Source organism: Astatotilapia calliptera, chromosome 15 (genome assembly GCF_900246225.1).
Source record: "Astatotilapia calliptera chromosome 15, fAstCal1.2, whole genome shotgun sequence".
NCBI lineage: Eukaryota > Metazoa > Chordata > Actinopteri > Cichliformes > Cichlidae > Astatotilapia > Astatotilapia calliptera.
Genome location: NC_039316.1, coordinates 6,909,248 through 6,919,617, shown reverse-complemented (window position 1 = coordinate 6,919,617; position 10,370 = coordinate 6,909,248). Strand labels below are relative to the sequence as shown.

The 10,370-nt window shown below is 37.9% G+C and overlaps 1 protein-coding gene and 2 non-coding genes across 3 annotated transcripts; all 3 read left to right on the top strand.

Moving 5' to 3' along the window:
- Positions 1–6,281: 6,281 nt before the first annotated feature.
- On the top strand, positions 6,282–9,697 carry rps12 (ribosomal protein S12). The gene is made up of 6 exons (XM_026143382.1): positions 6,282–6,319; positions 6,444–6,490; positions 7,712–7,828; positions 7,963–8,065; positions 8,360–8,461; positions 9,610–9,697. The coding sequence occupies exons 2-6, from the start codon at positions 6,477–6,479 to the stop codon at positions 9,670–9,672; spliced, it is 399 nt and encodes a 132-aa protein (XP_025999167.1). The 5' UTR covers positions 6,282–6,319; positions 6,444–6,476; the 3' UTR covers positions 9,673–9,697.
- On the top strand, positions 7,551–7,627 carry LOC113007205 (small nucleolar RNA SNORD101). The gene has a single exon (XR_003269884.1). It is a non-coding gene; the product is annotated as a small nucleolar RNA SNORD101 (small nucleolar RNA).
- Positions 8,169–8,252, top strand: LOC113007212 (small nucleolar RNA SNORD100). The gene has a single exon (XR_003269890.1). It is a non-coding gene; the product is annotated as a small nucleolar RNA SNORD100 (small nucleolar RNA).
- Positions 9,698–10,370: the final 673 nt, after the last annotated feature.

The following is a 10,370-nucleotide window of genomic DNA, read 5'->3' as shown; positions in this document are numbered from 1 at the left end:
AATCATGGAACACATTTTGAAAACAATGCTCATTATTGTGAAATACATTACATTCTGCTATATAAATTTACTTATTATTGTGAAATATTATTTCATGGTCATTATTTTTCACAATAACAGAGATTATTCCTGAGGCATTTTATTTATTTCCAGCCGTTTATATTCCAAAATGACCTTTTTTCAAAGTCAGTCTTTATTTCAAAATCCCGTTTTTCCCGATGGTCTATTTATTTCATAATGCGACTTTTCAGCAGAAGGACTTTGTCTGTCAATCAATGTAAGTGGGCTGGACCTTTGCACCTATTGGCTTATCGTTTACCATCGACTAGTTTTCCTGGATACAGGTGTTGTGCCAAAAAGTGATTGTCTGCCAGAAACTGATTGCCGTCCGCGGGAGCGCGCGCAGCCGCTTAAAGCTGCAGCGCCCGGATTACTTGCGTTGCCAGCTACTTCCGTGCAACTGATATAACGTGGGGGAAAAAACCCCAAACACATTTATGCCTTTGTTATTAGGCAAAGGTATGCATTTATGGAGCTTTAACGTTTCTTGTAACCGAATTATGACGCTTATCAGAAGGTTGCTTTCAGTGTGTAGCGCAGTCACGAATGACTACACGCATCACGATGGAATAATTAATGCCTACAGGTTTAGTATGCCTACTCTCGTTGTTCATATTTGTTATAAGACTGTCGAATAGTAGTTAAAACAATAAAGACCTATTGTGCCAGTATCACCATGACTCTTTCTTGTTTGTTCAAAATAACGACTGAGAACATGGCATTTTAGCGCTACCAAAAAGTGATTGTGGCCTATAACTTGTCACTGAAACAATATTTCGGCTTCAAACTTGTTGGATATATTCCAGAAGGGTTACATGTGATATATTATATCCCAAACACTCTCCAAGAACTGCTGAATAACTTGTACAGGAACAATAAAACTGATAATATGCCATTTTCAAGCTGCCAAAAGGTGATTATGGACTATAACTTGTCACTGAAACAATATTTCTGCTTCAAACTTGGCGGATGTCAATTAGAATGGTCATATGTCAAATATTACATCTCAAACAGTCCCTTAGAACTGCTGGATAACCTGTAAAGGAACATTAACATTGATAATATGCCATTTTCAGCCTGCCAAAAAGTGATTGTGGCCTATATCTTGTCACTGAAACAATGTTTCTGCTTCAAACTTGGTGGATGTCATTCAGAAGGGTCCTATGTGACATATTATATCTCAAACACCTTCCAAGAACTGCTGAAAAACTTTTAAAATAACATTAATACCGATAATATGTCATTTTCAACCTGCCAAAAAGTGATTGCCACCTATATCTTGTCACTGAAACAATGTTTCTGCTTCAAAATTTTTGGATATCATCCAGAAGGGTCATATGTCAAATATTACATCTTAAACAGTCCCTCAGAACTGCTAAATTACCATTAAGGGAACAATAAAACTGACAATATGCAATTTTCAACCTGCCAAAAAGTGATTGTGGCCTATATCTTGTCACTGAAATACTATTTCTGCTTCAAACTTGCTGCATGTCATTCAGATGGGTCATTTGTCAAATATTATATCTCAAACAGTCCCTTAGAACTGCTGAATAACTTGTACAAGAACAATAACACTGATAATATGCAATTTTCAAGCTGCCAAAAAGTGATTGTGGCCTATAACTTGTCACTGAAACAATATTTCTGCTTCAAACTTGTTGGATATATTCCAGAAGGGTTACATGTGATATATTATATCCCAAAAACTCTCCAAGAGCTGCTGAATAACTTTTAAAAGAACATTAATAACGATAATATGTCATTTTCAACCTGTGCATAAAAAGTCAAATTTCAAAAATGTTAAAAATAATACAAAAAAAGGATAATGGCCAAATGGAAACAGGTGGGAGGAGATCTGCTTAAACACATTAAGAACACCAAGTAATAGGAAAGACAAAACAAACGGTAATAAAAATGTCATTCCAATACAGCACTTATTAATTGAAACGAAAACCAAAAACAAATAACAATTACATCCAATTAAAGAAGAAACCACCAGTTAAAATTTCAAAATGTGTTCCATGATTTCACAATATCATTCTCACATTACATATCTGTGTCTTATTAATTCACATAGTTATTTATTTCATCTTGACCTATTTATTTATTTAATTTTGAACACTTTGGAGTTCCATAGGGTATCATCTTAGGTACACCTTGCTAGTACATGGTTAGACCCCATTTTGCCTTCTGAACTGCCTTAATTCTGTGTGACACATATTCATCTGACATTTTGTCCATGTTGACATGACAGCATCACACAGTTGCTGCAGATTTGTTGGCTGCACAGCCACAATGTGAATCTCCCCATCCTAAAAGTGCACTGCTGGATTGAGATCTGGTGACTGTTGAGGGCATTTAAGGACAGTGAACTGAGTGTCATGTTTGAAGAAACCAGTTTGTGATGATTTGTGCTTTGAGGAATGGAATGGTGCTTTGTCCTGCTGGAAGCAGCCATCAGTACACATCTGCACACTGTGGGATGGACACTGTCAACTGCATTACTCAGGCAGGCTGCGTTCAACTGATCTTCTACCGATGTGGAACTACACTCAAAGGCATCTGGCCCTAACGCTTAACACATTCAATGCCACTTAAATCACCTGTCGTCCCCATTCTGACGCTCAGTTTGAACTTAATGAGGTTGTCTTAGCCATGTCTACCCTACTAAATGCATTGAATTGCTGCCACGTGATTGGTTGATTAGATATTTGAGTGAATGAACAATTGAACAGGTGTACTTTATGAAGTGGCTGGTAGGTATATTTCACTTGCGTGTTAAAGAGTCTTATTACTTTGGAGGCCAGAGGGTCTGAACATTATGAAAACACTTCCTGGCCCGTTGTATTAAATATTGCCTTTTTTTCTAACATTAGTGAATATCAGTAACAGAACTAGAAAAGAGAATTAGAGAATACTTATGTTTGTAATGGACAACAAGTTAAGCACATATTGACATCTGGGTAAATCATTGCAGGATTTGAAATTCTCTGATGGGAAATTAGATCACATCTTTATTTGAACAAGAAGGCAACACGCGTGACCTGATAAACAGGGTGATTATGTCACAAGCAGGATAATAGTCTAACAAGTAGATAGGCATAGAAATAGTGTCATTGCATTGCTAGGAACACAGTTATCAGTTAATGCGCAGCTGTTGTGACCTTATGTTCTTGCTTTAAAGCAGTACATATCTAAACTTAGTGGCATTATTAAAAGCGTTTACTTTAATGCATCACTTCTCATGAATGACTAAATTATTTTGACCAACCTTTATTTAAATATTGCATTAATATAATTAAAATTGTGTCTAAGCACTTAAATGTGAGTCTGTCCTTAAGATGTACTTGTTTAAGTTACTGTGTTCGTCTCTGCAAGATATAGTGTGAGGGTAAACTATGATGTTATTTTTGTCATGTTTCGGCTGTGTGCAGGCAGGAGAGGACCCAAACTCACGGGGAATAAACTCAAAAGCACTGCTTTATTGCAGACTCGAGGAAAAGATACAGAATTAAACTATACTGGGAAAATACAAACTAAACTTCACAGTGAGGCACACAAGGGAACGCACAGCATGAGGGACAACGCAACATGGAACAAAGCGAGACTCTGACATAAATACACAGAAGGTAATGAGGGAAGTGGAAGCACATGGGGAACACAGCTGTGTCATGATCCTGGGCCATGTTGGCCCAGTATTCTTAGTTTCATGTATTTTGTTCCTTATTTAGGCCATGTTTCCTGGGTTGCTCTGTTACGTTGTTCCCTAAGTGTTTTCCCCTTGTGAATCTTACCCCCTGTGTGCCCCTCTGTGTATTTGTGAGCCCTAGTCTCTCCTTGTGTTTATTCCATGTTTTCCCCAGCCTGTTATGTCTGTTCTCCCTGTGCTCTCTCTCCTCCTGTCTGAACCTCCGTGTACTTCCTGTTTTACTTTGATAATCTCTCGTCTGCATGCGTCATGTTATGTTCACTCCTGCCCTGTCTCGTTATGGTTATCTGTGTCAGCTGTGTTCCCCGTGTGTTAACCCTCTGTGTATTTATGTCTGCGTCTCCCTCGGTTCGGTGTCGCGTTCTCCCTCATGACTGTGTGCCCCTCCGTGTGTTTCCTTGTAAGTCCGTTCCTTAGTTCTTCCCAGTTTAGTTTCATGTTATTTTGTATCGTTGTCATCTTTATCAGCAATAAAGCTGTATTTTGAGTTCAGCCCTGTTTTCCGTGAGTGTGCGTTTGGGTCCTATTTCCTGCCTGCCACACAGCCAGATCATGACAAGCTGAGGACAATTACACATGACAGCGCGTAGAGGACATGAAACTGAAAATGCTGACACCAAGACACGGACCTTAAACATAACACAGAGAGTACACAGAGAGAACATGACGGAAAGAGGAAAACACAGAACATGAGGAGTATGAACAAAGCACAATAACTCACACCACTATATACACGGTCACACAGAGGGAGACAAAGGGGGATAAAGACATGAGGGGAAATCTAGTAAATTAACCTGAACAACTTAGGACCCATAGAATAACAAATTAACAAATGACACAGGAACACAGGAAAACTAAGAACGCTAGGTAAAATGACCCAGGATCCTGGCAATTTTGCTATCTTGTTTACTTTTTCCCCCTGTCTGAATCCGGAATGACTACATCCCGTACAGAACAGGTGTAAAAAGTATTTTTGATTTGTTGTAGTAAAATGAAGAATGGAAACTCACTAACAAATTTCTAAACTAATCATTTATGCGAAGTGAAAATTGGTGTGAATTTGAGAGAAAAAGATTCAAAAGACAAATTCAAATTCAAATTTTATTTGTCACGTACACAGTCATACACAGTACGATATGCAGTGAAATGCTTGGACAACTGCTCGTGACCTAAAGAAAACAAAAAAAGGAAAAGGCTATGCATAAGATAGGAAATAAATATGAAAAATTAAAAAGGGAAATAAATATGAAAAATTAAAAAGGGTAAATTTTACTAGGAAGGAATAAAATATAAATTAAGATTAAAAAGGAAATAACTGTACAACACAAATTAGAATGAAGGGTAAATTTAACTGGGAAGGAATAAGATAAAATATATAAATTAAAGTTGAAAACAAAATACACAATATAGAACTATATAAGAATGTATGAAGAAATATAAATAAATATATACACAATAACAGCAGCTGTACAAGTATTAACTGGAAATGAAGAATATAATGTCCAGTGTTGTGCAATCCACATCATGTCTTCTGCAGTGCAAATATGCTTAAATCCAGGCAATTCTTTTTGACTTTAAAGCTGAAATGATAAAATCAGTGTCTAATGTTAAAGCAACAGAGCTCCAATGAAGCTCAAGTACAATAAAATGTGATGCAGTCTTAAATCATGCATTATAAAGTTCTCTGCAGAGCAATTTATTGCTGTAAGTAGACTTTAGAGATGCATAGGGGGCAATTTTTTCCACTTCACTAAAAAGCCAGGAAGTAGCACGGTCACGGTTTAATGTGGCTCCTTTAAAAATACAGCATCACTCTTCCTATGAATTTGCTCTGATTATCTACACATCAAAGAAGATGCTTATTTATTGTATTGTATGCTGTTTTGTTTTCTACTCATCTCATGTTGTTGTTTCCATATTCATGTGAGAGCTGGTTAAATGTATTTATTTATTTATTAGTTGGTAGGGGAGATCATATTTTATGTTATTATGTTTTCTATTGAAAAAATCTATTTCCTAAAATTAAAAAAAAACAACACATTTCTGAGGAAAATTATGCATCTTTTGCATTTATGGATTATTATTTACGTTTTATCTTTTTTTTTTTAACGTTTTCTTAAAGTTTAAACTTCTTTGGTTTGCTTGTTTTCCTCTAAACATGTAAAGGAAGAAAATTCCAGTAAGATCAAAATCCACTGTTTCTGAGGAGGATCAGTGTTTACACTGTGAAAATGTCCAAAGGGAAATGTTGAATGACATTAAGAAGTACCCCATATGACGAGTTTATCTAACGACATGAATAAATGTGCATCTGTCCTTGAGATGTATTTGTCTGAATTGTGTCTGTGGGTCATAAAACGTGTTTTTCGCCGGTATTGGCAGGCCTGAATAATATCTAGGAGGCAACTTGTAGTTTCAGCTGTTAACTAAAGCTACAACAGGCAACTTAGCTGGCGCCACAGTGAGGCGCAGATGGGGCCTGCTGGTGTTAAATTCGCGTCGCGGGCTTATGACGTCCTCTTTACTCGCTGCTTATCTGCAGGAAAGGTGCGTTCCCTCAACTCTTGACACAATCGTCTGGATTAATCAAACATCCTAAGTTGTACATTCATAAGAGTTGGCGCTTTACAATGGATAATAACTTTTATATCACATTTCTTCTTCATTGCAGAACTTTTAGTTCACCATCCATCGCAAATCTACAATGGCCGAGGAAGGGTGAGCAAGACATTTCTGTATGATGACTTGATAATAAAAGTTACTTAAACGAGCCGTAGTTAAACTACAGCTGAAATTTGTTTAGGAGAGGATAGTGACCTTGTAAACATAAGCTTTTTGGTAACAGTGTGCTTTATAGCATAAAAGAGAATATTTCACATGAGACAAGTTGCTAGCTTAGCAGGGATAGAGGTTCAGTTATACTACCCCCACGCATGTAGCAATTTACTATAAAATTGAATTGAATAGCCCTTTATTGTCATTGTACATGTACAACGCAATTGTACAACACCAACTGTGTAGGAATAAAATGTAACAGGTCACCAGCCAGATAAATTGCAAACAGGAGAAATGTATACAGTCACAAGAAATGTGTGCAAAAATGAGAGAAAGGCACATAATAGAAAGCTCATAGATAAGTCATGTCCATAGTCCGGTCCAGGGGGCTAATGTTTAACAGGTTTATACAATCACACAATAGTAAATCTAGTATAAAATTAACCTGAGATACTGATATGCGGCAGCTTCACTGACGTTTACAATTCCTCTTCCCTTTAATGATCACTAGTGTAATCACCTTGATCTTTGTTATATTGCTCTTCATATGTGAATACAGTCAAAGGGTTTAGAAGTAGTAGTCCTGCCTTTAGTGCAGCTATGTATGAAAAATATATGTGGAGTCTTAAACAGGCATGTTTTTCAGTAACTTGAAGTCTTCTCACTGATCTGAAGTATTTAAGGGCTTTGACATGCTAGCAGTAACTTATTTGAAACCTAGTGACAGTGTTGTGTAGAACACTGACTCAGTTGGCCTTTCTTCAGCTCAGATTTAAATGATTGAGAAGCCAAACATGTACACCTTGATGGAATATATCATGTCGTCAGCAGTCTGGCTGCAGTATTTACAACTAATTGTAACTTGGCAAGAGAGGAGTTCCAAACCGTCGTAGTCCAGTTTAGATGCAGGAAGGCTTGATAAACCTGGTATAGATTTAGGTTTTTAGTCTGGATATTATTCTGAAATTTCATTATTGTGTTTTTCTGCCAGCTGAGCTTTTGTGCATGACTGATGATCCCATCTTTTGTCGGATACCCCTTCACTCTACAATGAGTGAGACGCTCGCCGCTCTGACATGCCAAAAGCTCAGCTGAAGAGGCCCCAATTTCTTGTGCTCATCTTCCTCAAAATTTTAAGATTTTTTTTTATCTTACTTCCAACAGCAGTCCTGCCGGAGGTGTGATGGATGTCAACACCGCTCTCCCTGAAGTGCTCAAGACCGCACTCATCCACGATGGCCTAGCCCGCGGTATCCGTGAGGCTGCCAAGGCTCTGGACAAGTAAGTCTTAAACCTTTTAGAGAGCTTTAACTTAAAACGTCTGAGCCATCCTATCAGTTTAAAGTGTGAATGGTATAATGTAGTAGCCTTTTAATGTGAGTTCTTTTTTTTTTTTTTCCCCTGTTCTTTCATAGACGTCAGGCCCATCTCTGCGTCCTTGCTGCCAACTGCGATGAGCCCATGTACGTCAAGCTGGTGGAGGCCCTCTGCGCCGAGCATCAGATCAATCTCATCAAGGTACTGAATTTGCTTGGGTTTGGTTTGATGTTCATGGACAGTTGGACTGCGTTCTTCTATTTATTTTTTTTAAACCAGTTGCATAAAGTGAATGTAGCACTGCTGTATCGCTGATGACAATTTGGCTCCCTCTACTGAACACTGTGAGGAGATTGCCAATTGTTACCCAATTTCTGTCTGAGATACAGTTGAGCTTGGACTATAATGCACTATTCTACCCGTGCTTACTATTATTTTTACTGTGTTGACTTAAATTCATTCATGAAGTTGAAGTGACCTTTTAAACTCTGGCAGGTTGATGACAACAAGAAGCTTGGTGAGTGGGTTGGTCTGTGCAAGATCGACCGCGAGGGTAAACCACGCAAGGTGGTTGGCTGCAGCTGCGTCGTTGTTAAGGTAATTATGTTGCTTTCTTTCTTTGGCTAGTCTGAATTCACTTGATTAGCCTTTTGATCTATATAGGAAACCTTAAATGGGAATTCAATGAGATCCCTCTAACATAACAGCGAAAGAAACAGAGTTATGAGTTAGGACTATATTTGCCAGTCAAGTGCAGTTGCTGTGCCTCATGCCATGCAGCTGTTTAACTCCTGGCTAGAGAGGAGCCAGCGTACAAGCCCCGTCATCTGCCTGTGGTGTCCGGGGTCCCTAAGGATGGCTACATAGAGTACCAAATGACAGTAGGCAAAAAAAGGTGCTATAAAGGCAATCCATGCAATTCCTCTTCCCTTTAATGATCACAATACAACTTTATTTGTCTAGCACATTTAAAACCAGAGGTAGCCAAAGTGCTTCACATCATCCAATAAAACGGTAGTAGAGTACAAAAGCAGATAGCAGAGAAGCTAGCAGGTGGAAGGCATTGATTAACCAAGTATACAAGTACGCAGATAAGCAAGCAAGACTTAACGATAAAAACAATAAAACAATATAGGCAAAGAAAGTGAAGGGAAAGAAAGTACACTTAAAAGGCATGCTGTAGGAGGCCGGGAAGGCTAAGCTAAAAAGGTGGGGTTTCAATTGAGACTTGAAGGTCTGGATTGAATCAGACGTGTGAATAGTATGATAGTATTATAAGTAAGCAGTAGGATTTTGAAATCAATGCAGTGTTTAATTGGAGGCCAGTGAGAAATGGGGTGATAGACTCAAACCTACGATTACCAGTTAGAAGGCGAGCCACGGTGTCATCACTAGTGTAGTTATAAAATCAGGGTTGGTGTATTTAACTCAGTCTAAGCAGCATACCTATACCACAGCTGCAGTAAACATGTGTGCCTGAACTAAATGAAATTCAGAGGTGAGTTGTGTTGACACGGTGTAACAAGCTGATCACCTCCACACTGCATTGAGCCATAATTTATGACAAAGACTGAAACAAGTAGTGTTTAAATATATCTGGAGACATGTTAATTATAGCTCGTTATGTTTCCCTTGCGTAATAAACTTACATTTATTTCCAAATGGCTGTTTAATGTTTGCAGGCATACATGTCTGTGATGTTGGGCTCAGTTGACCTTAATTTTATTTATTTATCCCCCCTACAGGATTATGGCAAGGAGTCCCAGGCCAAGGATGTGATTGAGGAATACTTCAAGTCCAAGAAATGAAGTGTCAATAAAACAATGAAATGAAGCTCTGGAGTGTGTTATTGATTTGAGTTGCTTGGTTGGATATTGAGCATTATTTTACTGTGTACCAATCTTGTTGCTTGGTTAGTGCATCATTTCATGAGCTCTTTCTCCAAATTGAAAATTTCAGATTTATTTATTTTTAATTTTGAAAAAGCTCTTTGCCCTCTGGATAACATTGTTACTGCTTAGCCAGAAAACGTTGATGGTCAAGCAGCATGGATCCCAAATTTGTGAGTATGAACGAGTGAAACTTGAACCGTGCAATGCGCAGTTTTGAAATTCACACCATTGGAGCATCTAGTAAAAGTTCAAATCCTGGTGACCTTAACTTGACCTCAAGTTGAGTCCACTTACTATGATTTAGGCTCCATGGAGTGTTGCTGTCTCTTAGCTGGTTTGACTGAAAACTAAAAAGCCAGTCAGATAATGAACATTGTTGAAGCTTTCAAAACATCTTTAAAAACTTATATAAGTGTAATACTGAATGCCTCCCAATGTATTACATTGAACAGAGCTTTGAAATGTTAAAACGCAAACATCAAATGAACACTTAAATGGAACATTATCCAAGAAAGAATATAAAGGAATAACAGTTACGTAATTGGAGAGAAATGAAATAGTTGAGATGAATACCATCGAAGTAATTGGTTTTCTAGATTGTTCTATTTGCTATA